This window comes from Podarcis tiliguerta (genome assembly GCF_965153285.1).
Source record: "Podarcis tiliguerta genome assembly, chromosome: 9".
NCBI classification, from domain to species: domain Eukaryota; kingdom Metazoa; phylum Chordata; class Lepidosauria; order Squamata; family Lacertidae; genus Podarcis; species Podarcis tiliguerta.
The window spans coordinates 665,995-690,740 of record NC_139542.1 but is presented as its reverse complement, the minus strand read 5'-3'; the positions used below and the strand labels follow the sequence as shown (position 1 = coordinate 690,740).

The 24,746-nt window shown below is 50.6% G+C and overlaps 2 protein-coding genes and 1 long non-coding RNA gene across 4 annotated transcripts; 2 read left to right on the top strand and 1 right to left on the bottom strand.

Moving 5' to 3' along the window:
- IDH3B (isocitrate dehydrogenase (NAD(+)) 3 non-catalytic subunit beta) lies at positions 1-19,196 on the top strand. 2 transcript variants are annotated; one of them, XM_083398566.1, is made up of 12 exons: positions 1-107; positions 4,443-4,520; positions 5,568-5,666; positions 6,133-6,253; positions 6,596-6,656; positions 7,451-7,583; positions 8,933-9,066; positions 9,840-9,942; positions 10,129-10,275; positions 10,389-10,483; positions 10,943-11,003; positions 18,993-19,196. In XM_083398566.1, exons 1-12 carry the CDS (start codon positions 15-17, stop codon positions 19,068-19,070), a joined length of 1,203 nt encoding a protein of 400 aa, XP_083254692.1. In that variant the 5' UTR covers positions 1-14; the 3' UTR covers positions 19,071-19,196. The 2 variants fall into 2 exon arrangements, with proteins under 2 accessions (XP_083254692.1, XP_083254693.1); XM_083398567.1 differs by lacking the exon at positions 18,993-19,196 and adding an exon at positions 12,748-13,741 and having other exon boundaries at positions 6-107.
- Positions 1,756-2,428, top strand: LOC310685087. Its single transcript, XR_014515060.1, has 2 exons — positions 1,756-1,856; positions 1,993-2,428. It is a non-coding gene; the product is annotated as an uncharacterized lncRNA (long non-coding RNA).
- A 395-nt stretch (positions 19,197-19,591) lies between the features above and the next one.
- NOP56 (NOP56 ribonucleoprotein) lies at positions 19,592-24,411 on the bottom strand. The gene is made up of 12 exons (XM_083398470.1): positions 24,276-24,411; positions 24,082-24,171; positions 23,483-23,597; positions 23,223-23,384; positions 22,885-23,083; positions 22,402-22,589; positions 21,925-22,076; positions 21,410-21,510; positions 20,957-21,105; positions 20,604-20,713; positions 20,255-20,392; positions 19,592-20,129 (listed from the first exon to the last, which is right to left on the bottom strand). Exons 1-12 carry the CDS (start codon positions 24,276-24,278, stop codon positions 19,929-19,931), a joined length of 1,608 nt encoding a protein of 535 aa, XP_083254596.1. The 5' UTR covers positions 24,279-24,411; the 3' UTR covers positions 19,592-19,928.
- Positions 24,412-24,746: the final 335 nt, after the last annotated feature.

The window sequence follows — 24,746 nt, the reverse complement described above, 5'->3', positions numbered from 1 at the left end:
CCCGCGCTCCCTCGATGGTGGCGCCCTTTCCGAGCCTCCTTCCGGTCCGCGGGGCATTGTGGGGCGGCAAGATGGCGGCGCTCAGCGGTGTCCGGGCGGTTGCCAGGGTGAGTGAAGGGGAGCGGGCGGGGGGGGGGTCTGGGAGGCGCCCTTTGGCAGGAGGGGCTGAGCCCCCCGCCCCCCTGGAATTGCCCCCCTGCTCCTCCTCTGTACGCCTCAGCCCCCCTGCAGGGCGAGGGGCGACCCTGCTCGCTGCCTCGGGGGCATTTCCACCCCCCTTGGTCCTCCCTGGAGGCCTCTCTCCTCCTCCCCCGACACCCGGGGGCAAATTAATTGAAACAAACAATTAATGGAACAAACAACGTGGTTATTGTTGTACAAAACTCACATACAGTGGTACCTCGGGTTCCAGACGCTTCAGGTTACAGACTCCCCTAACCCAGAAATAGTACCTCGGGTTAAGAAATTTGCTTCAGGATGAGAACAGAAATCACAGAGCGGCAGCGGGAGGCCCCATTAGCTAAAGTGGTGCTTCAGGTTAAGAACAGTTTCAAGTTAAGAACGGACCTCCGGAACAAATTAAGTACAGTGGTACCTCGGGATGCGAACAGGATCCGTTCCGGAGCCCCGTTCACATCCTGAACGCAGCGTAAGCCGTGATGTCGCGTCTGCGCATGCACGGGTCACATTTTGCCGCTTCCGTGCATGCACAGACGCTCAAAATGAGCGGTGAAACCCGGAAGTAATGCGCTGCATTACTTCTGGGTTGCTGCAGAGCGCAACTTTAACGTGCTCAACCCAAAGCACATTCAACCAGAGGCATGACTGTACTTAACCTGAGGTACCACTGTATACATACATTTGTCACGGATACGATCCCCTCTATTCTTAAGCAGCATTTGAGAATGGTTTGTTATGGAGTCTAACTAGTTTCAAACAAACAAACAAAACCCCTTCCATTAGCACCTTAGAGACCAACTAAGTTAGTTATTGGTATGAGCTTTCATGTGCATGCACACTTCTTCACATACACAGGTATTCTTCAGACCAACACGGCTACCTACCTGTAACTAGTTTTGAATGGTTCCTGTTCATTTTCGGATCCCTCCATAGTCGTACAGTCTACAGCATGGAGGCGACTTTTGCATATAGCCCACAAATTCTCTTTTTTTATTTATTTTTATTAAGTATAATTTTATTTACAACATAAATCCATCACAACTCAAATAGCCCACAAATTCTCAATGGGATTGACATCCAGGGAATTCCCTGGCCAATCAAGTACCAGTATTTACTGCTCTGTCCTGAATTTCTTCCCCACTTTCGATGTGTGACGGGGGGCTAGGTCCTGCTGCAGTATTCCCAGGACCGTCAGGATACCTCTTTTCCAGCTCTGGAATAACTCTCTTTTGTAGAACCTCAATCTATTGTGGCGAGCGCATCATTCCTTCTATTGGCTGCAGGCTTCCGACACCATAATGAATTTTCATGTTTGTTTTGAGTACAGTGGTACCTCTGGATGCGAACAGGATCCATTCTGGAACCCCGTTCGCATCCTGAAGCAAACGCAACCTGCATCTGCGCGGTTCGCGGTATGCTGCGCCTGTGCATGCATGTGACTCCATTTTGAGTGTCTGCGCATGCGTGAGCGGCGAAACCCGGAAGTAACGTGTTCCATTACTTCCGGGTCGCCACGGAGCACAACCTGAAAATGCCCAACCTGAAGCAACTTTAACCCGAGGTATGACTGTACGGGATTACGAGTAAGATAGAAAACATGCTTTGTTTCAGTTAATTTGCACAAGGGTGCACAATGCCCACCACAACAGCCCTGCCAGATAGGGTCAGGCTGAGAGGTGGCGATGGGCCCCCAAGGTCACACCCAGTGGGCTTTGTGGGCATGCAGGGGCAGAATTTGAACCCTGGTCTCCCCAGGGCATGGAAGCCATTCAATGCCCACAACAGCCCTGCCAGGGAGGGTCAGGCTGAGAGGCAGCGACAAGCCCCCAGTGTCACCCCTTGGCTTAATGGCCAAGGGATTTGAAGCCTGGTCTCCCCCAGGTCCTGGTCTGACATGGGTCCCCGGCTATTGTTGGACTACAACTCCCAGCATCCCTCCCCACTGGTCCTGCAACCGCTGGATGATGGGAGTTGTAGTCCAACAGCAGCCGGGGCCCCCAAGAGAGACCCCCGCCTCAAGGAGTTTGCCTTCCGAGTCTTCCTGGGCAGGGAGCCCCAGAGATGGCTGGCACATGAGGAGGTGACTGGGCCCCAGCGCTGCGCACCCCCAAAGCACTTGTGAAAACGGCAGCCTTTCAGGAAGAAGCTTGTCTCTAGAATTATTTATTTCATAAAATGTATACGTGGCTCGATTGTAAGAAAAACACCTCAAAGCCGTTTGTGAAAAGATGAAACGAGAAAATCATCATCAAGAAAAAATTACAGTAGCTTAAAACGCACAAGAAGTTAAAATACTGAGATGTGTTAATATTCGCATCCACTTTCCAAGCATCTGAATAGCCTTGTCTAAAGAAGAATGTTTTTAGCAGTGAAGGTGTCTGCTTGGCGTCAACAGGCAGGGAGTTCCAAAGTGCAGGTGCTGCCACACTAGATGAATAAGTTCTTACAAGTGCAGAACGGGTGTTATGTGACTCTTGCAGGAGGGCTAATTCCACCGACTGAAGCAGTTGCGGTGAGGTGACCTTCTAGGCCAGCTAGTTCCCAGTTCTTAAGAGCTTTAAATACTAACAATAACACCTTGAGCTTGGCCCAGCTGCAAATCTGCAATCAGTGCAAATCTAAAATAAGGCTTCCTGCCAGGAATTGAAAGATAGTTAACATAATGACTGGGGCTGGTGGGAGTTGGGGGGTCCAGCAACATCTGGAGGACCAAAGGTTCCCCATTCTGACCTGTGGAATTCACTGTCACAAGATGATTTTTATTTTTATTATATTTTTATTATATTTTCAACAAAAAAAAGCAAACAACAAACACAGCAACAACCACAAACAAAGAACACAACTACAATATCAAATCCATAAAATGGGATTCTCTGAATCCCATGATTCCCCCCTTCCTTAAATTCCCTTTTCAACTGCATGAGATCCAAGTGTGGTATAGTGGTTAAGAGTGGTAGTCTCGTAATCTGGTGAACCGGGTTCAATTCTGCGCTCCTCCACATGCAGCTGCTGGGAGACCTTGGGCTGGTCACACTTCTCTGAAGTCTCTCAGCCCCACTCACCTCACAGAGTGTTGGTTGTGGGGGAGGAAGGGAAAGGAGAATGTGAGCCGCTTTGAGACTCCTTCGGGTAGTGATAAAGCGGGGTATCAAATCCAAACTATACTCCAAATTATTTTTTCTACCTCAAATTTCCTGTATTAATTGTAAAATTACAAGTGTTCTTAAAATCCTGCCAGTGTATTAACCTGTTTACAATACTTTTGCAAATACAGTCATACCTCGGGTTACAGACGCTCCAGGTTGCGCGATTTCGGGTTGCGCACCGCACCAAATCCGGAAGTACTGAAACGGTTACTTCCGGGTTTCGGTTCTGGCGCATGAGCAGAAGCGCTAAATCGCGCTTTGCACAGAAGTGCCAAATCGCAACCCTTGCGTGTGCAGACGCAGCGCTGTGGGTTGTGAACGCTGAAGGTTGCGAATGTGCTTCGCGCACAGATCACTTTCGCAACCTGAGCGTCCACTGTACATAATAAACATTTCCCATTCTTTTAAAAATTTCTTACCATCTTGATTTCTTTTCCTTTTTTTAATTAAAGATTTTCTTGATTTACAAATCATCTTGATTTCTGAGCGTTCCAGTTAGTTTTGTCATTTCAGCATAGTCCACTAACTCACTGTCACAACATGTACTGGTGGCCACTGACTTAGATGGTTTCGAATGTGTTTGTTGTTGTTGTTTAGTCATTTAGTCGTGTTCGACTCTTCATGACCCTCTGGACCAGAGCACGCCAGGCATGTGTTTAATTCAATGTTATTTCTGCCTTAGTAAAGCCTAAGGAGTAAAGCTAGAGGTTGAGCCTTGCTTATATGGGATCAGCTCCTTATATCAGAAGCTAGAGCCTGTTTAAAGCCCTAAACGGCCTTGGCCCAGTATATCTGAAGGAGCGTCTCTACTCCCATTGTTCAGCCCGGACACGGAGGTCCGGCGCCGAGGGCCTTCTGGTGGTCCCTCCCTGCAAGAAGTGAGGTTACAGGGAACCAGGCAGAGGGCCTTTTCAGTGGTGTCAAGGAAATAAACAACTATCTGACTTTTAGAAGACATCTGAAGGCAGCCCTGTTTAGGGAAGTTTTTAATGACTGATGTTTTAGTGTATTTCTAATCTTTTGTTGGAAGCTTCCGAGAGTGGCTGGGAAAACCCAGCCAGATGGGCAGGGAAGAAATTAATAATAATAATAATAATAATTCCTTTTCAATTGCAGAGTCTTCTGCTGTCACAGAGCTGTGGGGCATGGAGGAGCCTCAGCACCTCCGCTGCAGTTCTGCAGAAGCCAGCCAAGGTAAGGCCCCTCCTCTCTCTTGGAGATGCTCCCCCTTCTTCCGGCTCCAGGCTTCCTCTGTTTATTGATGGCATTTCTAGGTCACAGTTCTGTGTTGCAACCAACATCTGAAGCAGTGTACGAAATGTTAAGAGAGCTGTAATTCATCTGCAAAAGGAGGCTAAAAATACTGCCCTACCTTACAGGGTTGTTGTAAGGGCCACCAATGTATGTGCAGTCCTTTTTTTTCTAAGGTTCTTTCTTAAAATTCAGACGGGGGACTGGGAGCGGCCGCTGGGACCACATAACACTGGTCCTGAGAGATCTGTATTGGCGGCCAGTACGTTTCCGAGCACAATTCAAAGTGTTGGTGCTGACCTTGAAAGCCCTAAATGGCCTTTCAAGCCCAGTATACCTGAAGGAGCGTCTCCACCTCCATCATTCTGCCCGGACGCTGAGGTCCAGCTCCGAGGGCCTTCTGGCGGTTCCCTCATTGCGAGAAGCAAAGCTACAGGAAACCAGACGGAGGGCCTTCTCGGTAGTGGCACCCACCCTGTGGAACCCCCCTCCCATCATGTGGTGGTCAGGTTGGATTGCTATGATCCCACGTGACCACCACACATGAGATGTCAAGGAAATAAGCAACTATCCTGCATCTGAAGGCAGCCCTGTTTAGGGAAGTTTTGAATGTTTAGTGCTGTATTGTTTTTAATACTTGATTGGGAGCTGCCCAGAGTTGCTAGGGAAACTCAGCCAGATGGGCGGGGTATAAATAAATTATTATTATTATTATTATTATTATTATTATTATTATTATTATTACATTGTGAGAGGCTGGACCAGATGACCCTTGGTGTGACAGTTCTATGACTAAGTTTTCATTAAAAAGAGATAAATCAGTTCAGCTTCTGCCAGGTGCTCATTTAGCTGTATATCTGATTTGCGTAATACCCCCCAGTTTAGATGGTTGTTGTTTTTTAACCTCTTCTAAAGGATGGGGAGTAAAAACCAGATCTGCTCCCCTTGCTATGAGGATCAGGATGGGTGTGACTCTGTGCTCTCTTCTAGGCAGAGAGTTTCAGCTCGGAGGGGGTGTTCCCCGTCACCATGATCCCGGGGGATGGTGTGGGCCCTGAGCTCATGCACTCCGTCAAGGAAGTCTTCAAGGTAAGAGCGCTTGCTTCGCTTGGCGATTTCTCAAGAGCTTGGCTTTGGGGAGGAGGCAAAGGGCTGGCTGGCTGAGACGCTCCAGTCTCTTGCCCTGAATTAAGCCGTGGCATCTATGTTGTCAAGCCCCAAGGTCTGGTCCTCAGGTCGAGACAGTGGGGCTCAGATCAGAGTCCCAAGCCCAGCTGCACGACAGGGTTGCTGGGGAAAATCTCTCCTGGCTTGGCTCATCCTTGGGGGTGCCTGTGACAGCCAGTTTCGCAGTGCCCCCGCACCTCGACCGGATTCCCTTTCCGCATGTGACATTCCTTGCAAGAGGCGGAGAGGGATGCACTGCTTTCTTCTGCATGGGACGACCCGTGTATGTGGAAGTCAGAGGTCTCCAGGGGCAGAAGGGGCCCACCCTGGCCATGTGACCCAGCAGCACAACACCCCCCACTTTCTCCCCCCCTGTGTGTTTCTGCAGGCGGCTGGTGTCCCTGTGCAGTTTGATGAGCACCACCTGAGTGAGGTGCAGAACATGGCTTCAGAGGAGATCCTGGATCAAGTCCTTGGCTCCATGGACAAGAGCAAAGTGGCCCTCATGGGTACGGCGTGAGGGGAGGTTGCTGGGCAAGGCTTCCTTCACACACCTTAGAGGCCCATGGCGTGCATCTAGCCTTCCAAATGTTTGGGACTACAATTCCCATCATCCCTGATCACCGGTCCTGTTAGCTAGGGATAATGGGAATTGTAGTCCCAAACATCTGGAGGGCCAGAGTTTGCCTATACCTGATCTGGTCCATGGGGAAGTGGCTTACATCTTGCAAGGAGACGGCTTTCTCTGGGCTGCCAATAGCACCTTCACGGGGGCTCCCACCCCCTTATCACCCTGTGGGTCTCCTCTGCAGAGGGCGGGGGTCTTTTCTCACTGTCTCTCGCCATTGCAGGAAAGATCCACACCCCCATGGAATACAAAGGGGAACTGGCCTCCTACGACATGAGGCTCAGGTAAGTTTCGGCAGCCTTGCACCGGGTAGACCAGATAAACTTCAAATGCCGCCACCATCCAGCTAAAGGCATCTAATTTGCTGTCGTCTGAAAGGATGGAAAGGTTGTGTTTCGCTATATGCTGCTTTCCCACAATGAGCTGCACCCAAAGCAGCAAACATCCAAAATATCAAAATGAGAAGCATGTCAGTATGTTAAAAAAATGACAAAAATCAACAATTTAGCAAACAGAATAATACTACACACTGCAAAAAAAAACAACAACCCACCAATCCGTCTAGCCTTAAATACCTAAATACAAAGCGAAATGAGAGTTAATTACCAATGAAGTTTCTGGTACCAATCTTGCTGCACTCCAAGGAGTGTGGCTTAAATGCATTTCAGAGGGGCGAGGTAGATCACGTCCAGGGGGCATACAGGTGAGGGGAAAGCCACAGCTCAGGTGCCTTTGCCTTATTCAAGGCAGCCCTGGATAGGGAAGTTTTTAATGTGTGATGGTTTTAGATTTTGTTGGTAGTCGCCCAGAGTGGCTGGGGCAACGCAGTCAGATGGGCAGCATATTATTATTATTATTATTATCATCATTATCATTATCATCATCATTATCATCATTATCATTATCATTATTTATTGCTGGGCCAGCCCATCACGGTGACTGAAAAGACAGAACTGAATGAGCAGCCATGGGGGCAGATTGAGTTGGAGGATGTGGGGCCGGCTGGTGTTGAGACAGCACTTTAAAATGGTGGTGGTGGCGGTAGGTTTTCTCTGTAACTCTGGCTTCCCTCTTCCAGGCGCAAGCTGGACCTCTTTGCCAACGTGGTCCGTGTGAACAGCCTGCCCGGCTACAAAACGCGGCACAACAACCTGGACCTGGTGATCATCCGTGAGCAGACGGAGGGCGAGTACAGCTCCCTGGAGCACGAGGTGAGTGCTGCCGCCAATACAGTAATGAAAATAAATATATAATTTACACGCCACCTATCTTGCTGGGTGACCCCAAGCACTCTGGGCAGCTCCTGACAAAAGAGAGTCAAAACACTATACAGCATCACTTCCCTGAACAGGGCTGCCTTCAGGTGTCTTTTGAAAAGCACATAGCTCATAGATCTTTCAAGACCACATAACACCGGTCTTGAAAGATCTACATTGGCTCCCAGGACATTTCCAAGCACAATTCAAAGTGTTGGTGCTGACCTTGAAAGCCCTAAATGGCCTCGGTCCTGTATACCTGAAGGAGCGTCTCCACCCCCATCGTTCTGCCCGAACTCTGAGGTCCAGCTCTGAGGGTCTTCTGGCGGTTCCCTCCCTGCGAGAAGCCAAGTTACAAGGAACCAGGCAAAAGGCCTTCATGGTAGTGGTTCCTGCCCTGTGGAACGCCCTCCCGCCAGATGTCAAATAGAAAAACAACTACCAGACTTTTAGAAGACATTTGAAGGCAGCCCTGTTTAGGGAAGCTTTTAATGTTTAACAGACCACTGTATTTTAGTACTTTGTTGTAAGCCACCCAGAGTGCCTGGGTATAAATAATAAATTATTATCATAAATTATTATATCTGTTTGGCATCTGCTGGAAGGGCTTCTGTTCCTGGCTGTGCTGGTCCTGCAGTTTGCCTAATGTTACACAATTGAGCGAGATGCAGGGAGTGCGAGAGCCACTGTGTGAATGGGAAGGACGTTTCTAACGTAACGTTTGGTGATGGGGTCGGGAGCGAAAGGCTGTGTACACTGACAGCCCCCACAGTAAAATGGGGAGTGGGGAGGAGACAAAGCTTGTGTGAACCTTTGGGGTGGGGGTCGGAAGGGGAACAGGCAAAGTAGTTTTCTAGTGGGATAGGAGCCAGTCTGCTTAACTGTACACCCCTCTGGTGTGGGGCTTCTCCCCTTGGCTCTGGAGAAGGCAGGCTCTGCTTGCTTCAGATTCATTCATTCATTCTAAGCAGGTTCATTTAGCTCTAAGGGCAACTTGCCTAAGAACGTTGATGTATAAAACAACCCCTGTTTGCAGGCTTACATTCCAAAAGACACAGCACAAAAGGAAATGGGTTGTGACGAGATGAGGAAAACAAGCAAACCTGGGCACCAGTTCTTAAAGTTATAATGTTTGAAAGGAAACAGTTCTCAGGCAGAAGGGGGCAGAGGGAGGGGTCAGAGCCAGGTGGAGCCAGTCTCTGAGCAGAGCCCAGGAGGCCTGATGCTTGAAAGGGGTGGGGCCTTGGTGGGGGCAAAGCCTTCCTTCATGTGCTTTGTGCTGCTTGTGCCCCCTCTGTGCTCAGAGTGCCAAGGGTGTCATTGAGTGCATGAAGATCATCACTCGGGCCAAGTCGCAGCGCATTGCCAAGTTTGCCTTTGACTTTGCCACCAAGAAAGGGCGCTCCAAGGTCACGGCCGTCCACAAAGCCAACATCATGTGAGTGGAGAGCAGTGGGAGGGCAGGGGCCGGCCGGCTGGGGGCTCCTTTTCCTGTTGCTGACCCCCAGGCCCCGTCTCAACACCCAGGGGGTTCCCAGGTGTTTGTGCTGCCGCACTAAGGGGTCAAGTTCTTCCAGATGCTAAGCAGCTGTTCTGTGGCCCTTGGTGACAGAGTCAGTTCCATGGAACGAAGTGGCCGACCTGTTGAGATGAATGGCCTAACGTGGACATGCTCCTTACTTTCATCATCATCATTTTTAATTTGTATATCGCCTTTCTATCTTACAATACTCAAGGCGGTTTACAAGTTGAAGAAACAAAAAATGTACATCTTATAACAATCTTACGCAATACAAAAATGTGATAATAAAACATAACTTTAAAATAGGCAGCCTACATCAAAAAAGTAACATTCCACAATCAATTAGAATAGTATAAAATAATAATATCAACATATAAAAGTTAAACAGAAACCCACCCAACAGTTACAATAATATCTAAACTATAATCAATAAAACAACGGCACATAAAACAATACAATACAACTTGAGAAGCAGACGGTGGAAGGAGGCCTTCCCCAGTGGAGTCTCTCCCCTCACGGATCTTCCTCCAGGAACAGCTCCCTCATGTGGACTCCTAGGGCTGGAGGGTGGGGCAAGGCAGTGGGTCAGCCTTAGTAGAATACCGCCCCAAGTCTGTCTCCTGTTTCCACCTTACCCACTTACCTTGGGACAGCGTCCAGAATTTCAGACTGCCTTCTCTCTCTCTCAGGAAACTGGGCGATGGGCTTTTCCTGCGCTGCTGTAAAGAGGTGTCCGAGTTGTATCCCAAGATTAAATTTGACACCATGATCATAGACAACTGCTGCATGCAGGTAGGCCAGGCCCCTCGGCCCCTCCCTCCCCGCTGCTTCCTTCAGCAGATACCTTCCCTTGGGGACCCTTGCCCCTCTGCCCAGGCTTGTGGGTTGCCAGAGGAGTCCCCCAGCGTTGGCGCTGCGTTGGGAGGGTGCTTCCTGCCGCGATTCCACGTGCGATGGTGTGCCATGTCTTCCTTCCAGCTGGTGCAAAACCCTTACCAGTTCGACGTCTTGGTCATGCCCAACTTGTACGGCAACATCATCGACAACCTGGCGGCCGGCCTGGTGGGTGGGGCTGGCGTGGTTCCTGGAGAGAGCTACAGTGCTGAATACGCCGTCTTTGAGATGGTGAGGAACTGATCAGGGCCGGGTTCGCCTTCCCTCCATCCCGGGGGCTTCAGGGGAAGCTGGGTGGCACAACATGTCTGAGAGCATTTCCCCCTTTCTCTCCTTCCTTCCAGGGCGCCCGTCACCCCTTTGCTCAGGCTGTGGGGAGAAACATCGCCAACCCCACGGCCATGCTGCTCTCCTCGGCCAACATGTTGAGGCATCTCAAGTGAGTTCCCTGGGCTGAGTGGCAAGAGCCTTCCAGCAGAATGATAAGACCACCTTCATTGTCATTGTACAACCTGTGTACAATGAAATTAAATGAGCCTCCCGTCCCCCCAACACTCAGTCTCATTGCACTCTGTGTGCTTATCGAACAACACACCACCTCGCAAATCAATTTCACTGTGTTATTTTCCGTTCAACAGCCTAACAGTCCCCAGACAAAAGCTATTTTTTAGCCTGTTGGTACGGCTGATTATACTTCTATATCTCCTGCCCAAGGGTAGAAGATGTGCATAGCTGTCAACATTTCCCTTTTTTAAAGGGAAATTCCCTTATTCCGAATAGGATTCCCTGCAAGAAAAGGGAAAGGCTGATAGCTATGAAGAGGTGATGGCCGGGGTGGCCTACCTCACAGGGTTATTACTCCTCGTGACAGCCTCCTCTTTCCTCCTCCCCTGTCTAGCTTGGAATACCACTCCACCATGATCTCGGACGCCGTGAGGAAGGTGATCAAAGTTGGCAAAGTGAGTATTGAGCTGTCTGATTCCTGTCCTTTCCTTTCTGCTGTGTGCTGAACCTGTCTCTGCTTCTCTTCCCTCCGTGTTGTGCCCAGTCTGGCTGGCAGGCTCTGTTGGGGCAGTTGGGGGGGGGAGTTCAGGCCAAGGAGAGAAGGGGGGGCAGCTGACTCACTCCCCCAGAAGGAGGAGGCTATTGGGGCTTGTTTGTACTCAGAGCTCAACCTTCATCAAATGGCGCCCGGGTGGATTACAAAAACATCCTACTTAAAATTATTTTCAAATTATTATTATTATATTTATTTATACACCTCCTTTTCATCAGTGCAGGACTTAAGGCAGCTTACACAAATTAAAGCAGCACAAATAAAATACAAAAAGCAAAAAACATATACAGTGGTACCTCGGGTTACATACGCTTCAGGTTACAGACTCTGCTAACCCAGAAATAGTACCTCGGGTTAAGAACTTTGCTTCAGGATGAGAACAGAAATCATGCTCCGGCGGCAGCAGCAGGAGGCCCCATTAGCTAAAGTGGTGCTTCAGGTTAAGAACAGTTTCAGGTTAAGAATGGACCTCTGGAACGAATTAAGTACTTAACCCGAGGTACCACTGTAAAAGTTAAAAAGTGATCAAACTATAATAGAATTAAAACAGCGTAAAATTAAATCCTTTAAAATAGCAAAAACAGCACAGCACAATTAAAAGCCCTTGCTTAAAAAACACTTCCCAAAGGCCTGTTGGAACAAAAGAGGCTTCATCTGCCAGCAGAAGGACAGCAAGGAGGGAGGCAGCCCAGCTCCCCAGAAGGCAATATCCTGCGTCCCCACCAAAAACTCCAAAAATAAAACCCCCAAAATGACCAAAGTAACAAAACAGCGTCACAGAGCGGCAGCAGGAGGGAAGTCTCCTGCTCAGCCAAAGGCCTCCTGGGTAAATTGGCCAGTGGTGTCCAGGCATACATCCCTCTGAGTGGGGGTCAGTCCACCCCCCTGGGAGCCACACCAGCCAGGCCTCCCCTGCTGAGCTCAACACCTGGGCACCCAAGTCGCTCCCCCCCCCCCACTCCTCATTTACCAGCACAACTGCAGCTCAGTGGACGCAGCTCCCAGAGAGACGCCAGTTTCTCCGTGTGGAACTGGGAATAGAGATCAGATTCCCTTGGCAGGGAAGGGACTGTTGACTACAGTGCCTGCCCCCAACGCATCTCAGACGTCTCCCATGCTGGGCCTGGCCACAAAGAGGGCCGCCTCTCTCACACGCAGAACCTGATTGGGAATCGTGTGTGTGTGGTTGTTCCATCCCTGTGACTCCCTAAGGAAGACCCCTTTGGAGTGACCTCGCCGCTTGTGGCACGGCTGGTTCTTGGTGCCATTCACAGGACGAGACTCTTCCCAGCACAGCCTCTCTCCTCTTCGCAGCTGCAAACAGCCAGCCATGTGTACTTGCCAGCATCCAGCGGGAAATGGGGCTGGGGTCCTGCGTCTTCTGCCCCCCTTGTCCTGTCGTCTCCCCTCTTCAGAGCCTTCTGTGGACCGTCTTGTGGTCCACAGATGTGCCGTCTTGTGGTCTGTGGCCTTGGTGGGGCGAGAGTGTCTCTGTGTCTCCCTTTGCCTCTCACTTTCTCTGGGTGCAGCTTGGGACTGTCCCCTTCCCTGTTTTTTTTGGGGGGGGGGTTCGTGTTTCCCCCCTCCCACATCTCACAGCCACATGTCTGTCTCCCTCTCCCCTCCTTCCCTGTGTTGGATTGTAGGTGCGGACGCAGGACATGGGCGGTTACTCGACCACCTCTGACTTCGTCAAGTCTGTGATTGACCACTTGCACCCCCACTACGGGGCCTAGGGCTGGCCTGGCCCTCGGCTGCTCCCCGCCCGGCCCCCCCAGCACACGGGCGCCACAGACACCTCCTCCCTCGGGGCTGCCTGTCTCAGAAGAGATCTGGGTGTGCTCTCCCTGGCGTCTCAGATCTGAAGCTGGCCGGTCCCTACTGGGGAGGGAATGTTTTCTTGCCCCCCCCCCCAAATCTCTTAACCCTGGGTAGGGGTCCCATAGATGAATTGAGGACACTCCTCCATGCTGTGAGCCTTTGGGAACTGCTCCAGGCCTGGGGTCCCCCTGGAGTCCCCCACAAAGACTTGCCCATAGTTTTGAAAGCAGGCACTCTTGAGAGGCTGGGGTCCTTCAGGCTGCTCTGCCCCCTCCCATTCCCCCTCTTTTTCTGGGTGGAAATACCCCCCTTCCCACTGAAGCCCAGGCTGGAACTGGCCTTGGTCCCCGTTTCAAGGGAAATAGGTTTTTCCTGCCCATAGTCCCTTTTCAGCAAAGCTGAGCTCTGCAGGCGATGCTCTGTGGGGAAGGGTCCAGTCTCCCCACCCTGCTGAGGAGGGTACCTTTTGTGGCTAGACCCTTGGTTCCTGCAGTTCTGACACAGGAGGAGGAGTGCTCTGTGTGTGAGAGAGAGGGGTGGGGGGAGGGTAAAAAGGAGGTTTTGTTACAGCTGTGGTCCCTTGCAGAATCATGACAGCCTGGCACCAGTCTCTGCAAATGGACCTTTAGGCCCACGGAAATCCAGGTCATGGGGATTTGTCGGAATCTGCCTGTGGTGGTTTGGCCCCCATGGGGGTGGTCTCATTTTGAGGCCAGCCGGCTGTGTTGGCGTGAATGTGTGGGCAGAGAATCCCACGTGTGCTCAGCTGTCATCATACTCCATATTAATTGTGAATAAAACCGTTGCGGGTTTTCTGCACCAAGTGGCTCTGCTCCCTCCTTGGGGCTGTGTGTGTCTGATTCCTGGCAACCTCTACTGTGGACCCCAGAGGGGGAGCACTGGGCCTCTGGACTCCAGACCAGGCCCCTGGAGAAGTTCCAGCCGTGGGGAGCCTCTGTGTGGTTAAGCGTTTGCCCAGCCCCAACTGGTCTGGCAGCCCTGGAGTGGGCAGGAGCCAGAGGCTTCACCTGGCTCTGCCTCCCTCCCTCCCTCCCTCCCTCCCTCCATGTTCTTGGCCCCCCAGTGGAGCCCCACGGATGCTCCCCTCTCCCTTTCCGGCTCAAGCGTTTGTTCCATGGACGTCCTCTTCCCGCCCTCCTAGAGCTTCCTCTCCCTGCCTCCATCTTCATTTGCACACTATCCATCCTGCGCCTTCAGCATCATTGCATGACCATACATGCCATGGCTAGCAAAGCCGTAATCACTAAAATAGAAAGTGAACATCACGCTTACCATCAGCAGTTATCCAGGTAGTTTAGATTTTCCCACAAGTTAGAACTACACACGTGAGAGGTTCAAAAAAGAAACAGCCATGGTGGGGGGTGCCTGGCAGGCCTCCCTGGAGAGGGCATTTCAGTGGCCTTCTGTGAAAAGTCTCCCCCTCTGCAATGAGGCAGGTGCTGGCAGCGGTATCATTTAAGCTCCAAGGATTTGGCTGGCTGGCCTGCTTGTAGGGATGCCTGTTCATTTAGCCTCTTCCCTGATGGGCCAATTGAACTTCTAAGGTGTGCTTTGTGAAGCGCCTTAGGATTTATGGAAGGTGACATAGAAATATTTTTAAATAAATGGGGATTCAGGAAACTCAGTATGTCAGCTTAACCCCCTCTGTTCCTGACAAATGCTGGAAAGTGCTGCTGAAGTTGAGCGCCTCAGTGAGCAGGAGGGACAGCCGGGCTTCTACAAGGATTGGGAAGATGCAGCAGACCAGGATTTCCTAGCAGCGTTTACCCAGTCGCTGGCCAAAAGCTCCTGAGCGAGCAGCTGCTTAAGGAACAGGAAGCGCTGAGGGATGAATGGAGAGAAGTAAGAAGTGGGGTGCCCAAAGGATGGTGCCGGGCCTGGGGGCGTTTCCCTGATCTGGAGTCAGAGGTCAGGTGGCCAAGCTTGCGAGCGAAACTCATGGAAAACAGGAGGTAGCTCTGAAGAGCTCCAAAGGGCTCTCTCCCAGGCAGTCAAGAGGCCACGAAATGGCTAATAAGTGCAGTGGTCCTTTGGATCTCAAAATTAATCCATTCCATAAGTCCGTTCCAAAACCAAGGCACGCTTTCCCATAGAAAGTAATGGGAAATTGATTAATCCATTCCAGACTTCTAAAAACAACCCCTAAAACAGCAATTTAACATGAATTTTACTATTTAACGAGACCACTGATCCCTAAAATGAAGGCAACAATGTACTGCAGTCACACAATCAATTAGTAGCTGAACTGGGTTCCACACAGTCACAAAAACAAAACAAAAATGCCACAAAAACAAATGCAAACTAAATAGCAAAAACAGACCCCAGCGTAACACTCAAAACGGAGCATGTTCAGCTTCCGAAAAAGGTTCGCAAACAGGAACACATACTTCCAGGTTCGCAGTGTCTGGGTTCCAAGTTGTTTGAGTCCCAAGGCGTTTGAGAACCGAGGAACCCCTGTACAATATGAACAATTGGCTGAAAGTAAGTATATTTGCTGTGCCTGGGGTGGGCGGCAAAGGTCCTCCCTCCATGTCTGTGCTTGCGGGGTCTGAGCTGGTGGGGAAGGGGTTGCAGACAGCAGGGGGGAAATGGAGGCAAAAGGAGCTGTGGCGAAGGACCTTTGCGGTATTTTAGCGCACCCTGCTGCCTGCACATGGCAGGATCCCTGACACGATGGCTGTCAGCCCCTACTGCAATGCCTCCAGCGAAGGACAGCCCAATGCCCCCCCAAGGAAGAGGGTCTCACTTGGGTGCAGCTCCTGTCTCTTAGGAAGCTGTTCGTCCTCCTGTCCTTCAGCCGAGATCTCCTGCCTTGTCCTTCCCGGCCACTGCTTCTCTGCAACGACAACAAAGGGCTCCGCTCTGGCTTCTACAGGACTAGCCCTTCAGGTCCTTGCAGATTGCGCTCCTGTCTTTGCTCCTCTCCCATGCCTGGCCTGACCTCAACTTTTTTTTTCTTTTCCAAAAAATTTATTGCTTTCCAACATTTATCACAAAAACAACATAACAAAATACACAACAAAGAAAAAAAGCACACCACACTAAAATAAACTAAACACACACACAAAAAAAAGATTATCTCTTCAAATATCCAACTTTCATCACATTGATGACTGACTTCCTTGAATCGCCTCTAACTGAATTTCCTTATATCACCTTTACAACAGTTCTCCAAGTTCATATTACTAATAATATTAACTCCTTTCATTTACTAACCTCTTCTCCTTTATTAATATTCTAATCCTTAATATTTACTACCACATATTCTCATTCTACCCCTAAGCCTATTTGTTACATCCAAGGATTTTCTATTTATCTTATATCCTGCTTGACCTCAACTTAAACTTCCCCCAGTACAACTAACAGTCCTGTAGAAATACGGTTTCTGTAGAAATTGCAGAAGAAATCCACAGTTCCAGGCAGGGCTTTATCGCGCCCGAGGCTTCTGCTCCATTGCCCATCAGTTGAGAGGAAGCCGTTTTCCCCTCGCACAATTGAAGATTCACCTGCACTTGCCAAAGGAACCTACAGAGATTACCTGATCTCAGACAAACCCGCCACAGAAAAGAAAAATCCTGATTTGGGGGGGCAAAAAAGGAGACTCCAAAGACTACTCAGAAAGGACAGAAACTCTTTAGGACCTCAGGGATTCCTACTTGGTGTGTCCAAACAACTTTCTCATCAGCTCTGACCACACATGGGTTAAACACGCTGTCAGGTGAGAACCAAAAGATTATTTCACAGACATGCTTAAAAAGGGTCCTTGCATGTTTTGCTTCATGGCTTTGTAGGCAGGCTAGACTTGCACACAAACACACATATAAAACAATGAGGGCCCTTGCAGCTCCAGCACTTGGCAGCATGGTGAGAATAGGCAGTTTTTCACATAATGCCAGAAATATCACTCTATCGAATGGTTTACTAATAAATTAATGACCGGCCACAAAAATGATTTCCGCAACTCCAGACAGCTTTAGAGAAGTCTTCTGAAGTCACTGAAAAAGAACCATATCTTTGCTAGAGAGTGCTGTGGGGGGAGGGGTGGAATACCAAATTTTGGTAGAAATGGAGAATATGCAATAGGTTGTTAGTGCACATCAAAAGTCACTTTGTTCATTTAGGAATATAAAACGTGTTATGTGTAACTTGGTTTGCCATTAAATTATGTTTGGTATATTAAAAGTTCAGTTTGTGTTCAAACAATAATTACAAATTTACTGTGCATTTTGAAATGTTTACAGTCTTTGTTACAAGATCGTAAACTGCAAGTTGCTGAACTGTAAGGAATCAAACTGCAATCAAATGGGAGGACTCAGCCACATTATAGTTTTAAAAAGAGGAAATTACCATTCAAAACTCCCACTGTTCTAGGTGCATTTTGCGACAGGAAATTTCATTAGTGCAAGCAGTTTCCGAGCTCTGGGTGCAGTACTGCACCTAAGATTTCAGATTGAACCTGCAGAGTGGAAGGAAAGGAGGGCCTTTTTCTGCCTCCCCACTTCCAGCTGCTCTCTGGAGAAGAGACCTTCTTTAAAATATTAGGGGGGTGGGCAGGGGAAGGACTAGACCATGTGAAGAATGAACATATTTTAGCTGCAGTTGGTTCATTTCCCTGTTATAAAAAAGCACGCCTAGACATGCCATTGTTGCGCCCATAACCTCAGTACAAGGTGCCATTTGGCTCCTTGCCTCCATATCTCAGTTTCTAACAATGTCCACCATTGTGATGCAGTCACTTATTTCCATAAAAAGAGCTGAGCAAAGCAGGATGGGAGAGAACCAAGACTAATTAAACACGAGATGAAATGTCACCAGTCTATTTCTATCTGTCTCTGTTGCTTCTGATCATTCATATTTATTATCTTCAACTTCTAAAAACTGAAGTTTTTGCCTGGATTGGAAAGCGTCTAACACCCCTTTGCACCATAGGCCAAAATAAAGGCTGCAGATTTGTTGCAATCAGTGATTAGTGGGCCCAGCTCTTGCTTTGGCTCCCTGTCTGCACAGCATTCCACAGAATGAATATATAAAATTTTTAAGACTGTATATATATATTATATAATATATAAATATATAAAATTTTTAAGACTGTAAACTAGAAGGGAGGACAGTTTGTGAATCATGGGATCTGGAACAGAAATGAGGCCACATCTGTGTGGCTTCAGGTCCTTTCTTAATACCCCCCCCCCCCTTGCATGATCTTTTTAATTTGAAACTCCAGCAGATGGCAGTCCTGAACAAGTCATTCCCCATCGTCTTTTGGAAGATTTTTGCAGTAGCTCTTCCCTCTTGGCTTGGGATCCAGGGAAAACAAGCCATTTTTTGCTAGGATTCTAATGTGATAAAGCAATTTTATAATCTTCAGAGTTCTTTGCAAGAGACCAGGGCCCTGCGGGACTTGACATCTTTCTGCAGGGTCTGCAAGACAGAGCTGTTCCACCAGGCCTTTGGCCAGGGCACAGCCTGACTCCCTCCCTCGGCAATCTTCGCGGAGCTCTGGCCCAATGGTTGCCAGTGGCTTGAATTAATTTTATAATGAATGATTTTAGAGTGTTGTTTGTGCTGTACTTTTGTACTGTTTTATTGTTAGCCGCCCTGAGCCCGGCTTCGGCTGGGGAGGGCGGGCTATAAATAAAATTTATTATTATGTGTAATCCACTGTTTTGGAAATTAGCAGTAAATGCCCAATTAACATTGGTACCTGGTACCTGTTTGGCATTTCCTTTCCCTCAGAGTTTGCTTTTTACAATTCCACCCTGTGATAACACTTAATGCACGCAATGCAGTGAACTGCGGCCCATACAAGTTCGCACCATAATACAGTGGTTCCCAGTTGGCAGCCACCCAGGAGGTCCGCGGCACCAGTCATGTAACAAAAACCACCATGAAGTTTTTAAATTCCTAGAAACCAACAAATATTGCTCCCTCCATAAATATATATGGTTCCTATTGACTTTGTTTTGGAAGTGGTATAGTATTATTCCTGCACAAAGGACTCTTCTGGGGGGAGAAATGGCCTTTTTGCTAAGCTCCCCATCTCTCTTCACAGGTGCGGACACCAGACATGGGCGGCTACTCCACATCCCACGACTTCACACGTGCCGTTATCACAGCTCTGAGCGAGTAGGGCTTGCCAAGAAACACATGGGGGAGGAATTCAGAAATTAAGTATGACGCTGCTTTCTGCTTCTGCCAAATAATTTATTGTGAGCTTAGCTCAGTTTTGCGCAAATAAAGTGAATGTGGCCAATCCCATGAGTTGTGTGCATGAAATACTTTTAGCAGACCTTGGAGGACTCTTCGGGGAAAGTGGGAAGAAGCGGCCAGCCGCGGAGTTCAGCTACCTCTGACAAGTGAAAAGCAGCTATAAGCAAAGAACCGAAGTCTGCAAATCTTGCAGTCAGCCAGCGGAGCACCAGGGATGCTGTTTGCTACCTCAGAGTCTTGAATGTGGAGAGAAGCTGGCAGTAAAACCCACCAGCTGCCCAGAACCATACACCTCCCTCATCAAACATCTTTAAACCTTTATACACAACAGACATGGAATAAACAGACTGTGCCATGCTACTCGGAAGGGCAAACCTCATTTTGTTGTGCTACACCCCCCCCTTCCTGGGTCTCATCTAACAGAATACCCAGAGGCGAAGCTGCTATAAAAAGACAGTAATTTTATTGTTAGCTGGTTAAGTACATGAAATGTCCAGGTGGAACTTGCTGAATGGACGTCTCCTGAGGCCTCAGCTGTAAGCCACAGAACACCCTCCCCCCCCCCCCCCAGCCTGGCTCTCTCTCTTTCCTTGTGTCGCCAAGAAAGGGACAGGGAACGGATCCTGGGCTGCCATTCTGCCCATGGGAGGTCCAACCGTGGCTACATTCAGTTGTCACTGAGCGAAGAGCCCAGAAGCCAGTTTTTAAAGAAACCCTCAGTGGACGTTAAGTCTCAGGCCGGCCATGTTGGACGGGATTTTGCCCCTCGCCCTGCCCTCTAGTCCTCCTCGTCTTCCTCCATTCTGGCCTTTTTCTTCTTTGTCTTTTTCCCTTTTGGGTGGGGCGTCTCCACAAGGCCCAGCTTCTTCTTCTTTTTGGGGGAGACCTCTTCCTCCTCCAGGCCATTCTCAGACGGCTCCACGTCCTCCTCTTCCTGGTGCTTTCGTTTTTTCTTTTTCTTGGGCGTGACATCGTTTTCCTGAGATTAATTTATAGGGGAGAGAGAAGAGAATGGAGAATCACACATCCCTGTCTATCAGATACTCTACTCCTGCTCTGCCCAGCCCTACAACCAACCACTGGCTCCCCAAAGGGGCTTCTCACCTCTGCCGTCGTCTCGAGCGCAGAGTTCTCCATTTCCTCTGCGGCCTCCAGGGCTTCCAGCCGCTTCTTCTCTCGCTTCTTTTTCTTTTTCTCTTTCTTCTCCAGCTTCTTCTTCATTTCAGCAGCCACCTCCGTGGCCTGTGAATGCGGAGAGTTCACAGTACCGTCAGTACCAGCCCACGCACCCCCAGTTGTTTGCAGCAGCAGCCACAGGCTGAATCAGACTCATTAAATCAGCTTTTGCCTCCACCAGCGGATAGGTCAGGCTCAGGTCATTTCATCACATCCAGCGACTGCTATGGGGCAGCCCCTCTGCCCTCCCCACCCGGCTCCACAGCCCATTGCCCACCTCCTTCATGACGTCAAGGTTCTTGCGTGGGGGCTCCCCCGTCTCATAGAAGGCCAGTCGCTCCTCCACCTGCTCTCGAAGCTTGTCTCCAAAGACGCAGGTCGGGGTCTCTGCAAAAAAACACAGACAGGAATGCGTGAGTCCGAGGGCAGCTGCTCTACATGGCCAGAGCCCAGAGAAGGGCGGCAGCATATTGTCCCCTCTCCCCTCCACCCCACGGCCACAGCCAGCAAGCTTCGCTCAGCCTTGATGCGTCACCATTCACTGGGTGAAATGCTGTTGACGAAAAATGTAACCATCATAGCAAAGCTGCTTGGCCGCTTGTCCAGCTTCGTACAGAGACAGGACCTCACCTGAGAAGCAGTCAATGCGGGATGCAATCGTACACTTGTTGGCCAGGTAGCGGGAGATCCGGCCCTTGTTCTTGGCAGCTGCTCGGCCAATGAAAGTGGAGTGGAAGATCAAGCCGTATTTGGGAGTGTTTCCCCGAGTCTTCAAGGCTCTGCGGGAAAGAGTGGGCAAGGTTTACCAAGACATTGCTTTCTGGCAGAGGAAGAGAATCACGCAGAGACCCACAAATTAAGCCCCCAACCGTGGCTTGTCTCCCTCCTCCCAGCTGTGTCCAACCATCCCAGGCCAAGCCTGAAATAGCTAACCTACCGGATGGAGGGGAAAGGGAATGGCCCAGGTGACCGCTCAGAGGTTGGGGGCCGGCCCATCACACATGCGGCCAATGGGACTTGACCAGCACATCAAGCCCAGCACCCCAGGAGTCTGCCATCACTGCGGCCGCCCTGCAGCTGTACCTGAAGAGAGCCTTCTCAGCACCCAGGATCTGCACTGTGGAAGCTGGATACTTGGCCAGGTTGGTCAGGCTGCCAGCGTGGGAGATGAGGCGGGCGCCCACCTGCGGGGAAAGGAGACAGGCAAGGCTATCATGTGATGCAGCTACCTCAGAGCAGCAGCCAGACCCACAATTGGGCCCAGGAGACAAATTGCTTCCCAGGCTGTGCAAGGGTCTCAGGGTTTGCTAAGCCCCAAACAGGAAGGTAGAAAACTCCGAAGCATCAACTTGCACCAGCAGCCCAACCCATGAGAGCTGCCCTTGGCCTTGCTCAGCAGCCGGCTAACATTGCATACACAAAACTCCTCTCTGCAGACGGCCTCTGCCCCTCCCTTTCCTCTGGCACAGATCAGCAGTGAGAGGGTGTCAGCACAAGTGCTCAGTGGATTGACAGATTCACATTGTACATCATATCTGTAGCCAGTGAGAGGGGGGGGGGGCAGGGGGTTCCTCTCTCCACACACGGCAGCCACTTACCACTTCTCCAATCAGGGCTGAGAGGCTGGGAGCCACCTGGCTCATCTTGGAGCGGAGATACTCCTGCAGGCCTTTGCGGTACTCGGAGAGAGAGATGACACGGCTGGAGAAGCTCTCGATGTTGATGAGGTCAATGGGAGAGATATCCATCCCTGCAGGGAGGAGAGAGGCACCTCAGAACAGAGGAGGCAAAAAGGAGAACCAGGCCACGCTCCTAACCCCCCTCCGCTGTGCAGCTTCTCTCAAAAACTGGCCCTTGTTAACAGAAGCCTAAAAAGGATGAAGTTATTACAAATTGTTGCATATGTCAAATTTAAAACAACGGAACTGAAAACAGACATTAGCACCAGAAAGACTCAACGCCAAGTAGATGAGCTGCTTGAAATCAAAGAACTGTGCAAGAGCCGCGGTTCAGCACCTGTGTTCACCTGGCATACCTAAGGCCCCACCCCGCCCCTTCCCCACATTACTACTGACCCATGGATGAGCGGGAGGCCTCCAGGATAGCCTGGGCCTTGGCACTGTCCATGACGATTTCTTCCAAGGCCTCCAGGCTCTCCTCACTCAGCTCCTTCCGGTTCCCAATGAGCTTGGTGAGGCGGCAGTAGGTGTAGTTGTCACTCACGATCTTGATCAGCTCAGGGAAATGATATCCGTACCACTCTCTGCCGGGGGAAGAGGAGGCGGAGTCAGGACAGAGCACCCACAGCCTCTCCAAGCAAAGTTTAGAAAAGGCTCCAGGATTTTCGGGTGTGTGGCTTTTTTGTACCCGTACTAACAATACAGCTCAGGGGGAAGGTGGCCTGGCTGTGGTGTATACGCAGGGCTATCGATTCTCTATCTCCCGTTTCTATACAGTCAGCATGTATGGCGAAGCTGCCTGTGGTAAGCATAGGGAGACCGGAAGGAAGAGTCACCTTTGGCCAGAACATCTCTCCAAAGAACCAGAGACCCCCTCACCTGACCCGCATGGAGAAGGTGTTAATGTCCTTGTCTAGCTGATCCAAGAGGCTGATGGACTGGATGATCATGTTATCCACCCTGTTCACGTTGAACTTCACTTTGGCCCGAGAGTAGCTGTGCCCCAGTCCCAGCTGAGCCTTGGAGGCAGACTGTGCTGTCAGACCTTTGATCAAACTGTGAAAATGCAACCGGATGCCTGGGCAGGGCAGGGGGGAGAAGAAAGGAAAAAGGGGGTTCAGCCCTGTCAAGTCCTGGCAGAAAAACACTCCCCAAACACCTCACCCTCCTACAAAAAACCTTTCTTCCTGCTCCAGTTGCCCTTTTTACAGACTCACCTCGGGTGATCTCAGCCACGACGCCTCCAGCCTGGCACTGGAAGCCCAGCTCTTCTTGGATGGCAGCCCCGATTTTAGCATCACTGACCCCCACAACGACCTTCTTCTTTTTGGCTGGCAAGTTTGTCTCGAGGAGAAGACGGAGATCCTCATGGAGGATCCCTGGACCAGGCCAGAGAAAGAGAAGACTCAATGGGGCGCTGCCCTTACGGAAAAGAGCAGCATCAGAGCAAAGAGGAGGGAATCTGGGCGCTGCTCACCTTCGGAGATAGCATTGATGTTTTCCAAGGCACTCTGGGCAGACTTGAAGGGGGAAAAGGCGACGAGTTTGACCACCGTGAGGAATTTGCCGAGATTCAGGACGCTCTCCTCCACCTGCAGAAGCGCCAACCGCACATGTCCTGGCTTTGCTCTGCACTGAATCAACCTGCAATTCCTCCTCCCCCCGAAAGACCAAGATGGCGGGAGCAGCCACGTGCTTTGTGATGGTGGGATTTTGTTGCTGGGAGCGAGATAGCTGTAATCTAGGCAAATCTATGCAAAAACCTACCGAATATTCCTCTTTCCTGGCGCAAGGAACATAAAGGGGCGGCGCGTGCAGATCCCATCTAACAAAGCCATATCGGGGGGGGGGGACACCTATTGAAACCCGCCACCTTGCCGCCCTCCCTTGGATCCCGCCGGGCCTGCTCGCGAGTCGCAAAGGCCTCCCCGCCCTGGCGGGCCCTGGCGAGGCGCACGTGGTCGGCGCGCAGCACGTGTCTCAGAATCCACACGTGGCATCATCCGAGTCAGAGGACTGACAGATTCCGACGGCGGGTCAGAAAGTCCTTCTCCGGCCCTCCCCGCCCGCGCTCACCTGGGGCAGCAGCAGAGCCACCTCCTCCACCTGCCGGAGGGCGAAGAGCGCGTAGCCGGCCGCGTGCTCGAAGAGGACGTGAAGGAGGACCTGCGCGGGAAGGAAGGAAGGAAGGAAGGAGAGCCGCCATTAGTGGGCCCGTCCCGAGGGAGCCCCGCGCCCCCGCCAGCCCGGCTCCGGCTCCCGCTCCTCACCATGGCGCCGCCGCTCCTCGCCTCTCTCGCCTCTCTCGCCCGACTGGGCCGCGCAGGCCTCGCGCGCAGGAAGGACGTCGAGGGCCCACCGGAAGCGCCCCCCTCGCCTCACGCCGCGCAGCCAACGGCGGGGCAGCTTCCCCTCCCCTCCGCGAGGCCCGCCAATGGGAAGGCGAGGAGGCGGCCGCCGTCGGACTCTCGGCCAATGGGAGTAGGCGACGGCGGTGGCAGCTCCCGCCCCTTCCTCTCCAGGGCGGCCTCCTCCACGTCCGTCATTCCACGAGGTGGGGACTCGGCGCAGGCGCGGTAGGAGGCGGGGCTGGAAGGGAGCCCCAAAGGGCATCTAGACCCGCCCCCTCCAAGGCGGGAATAATAATAATAATAATAATAATAATAATAATAATAATAATAATAATAATAATAATAATAATAATAATAATAATAATTTTATTATTTATACCCCGCTTATAC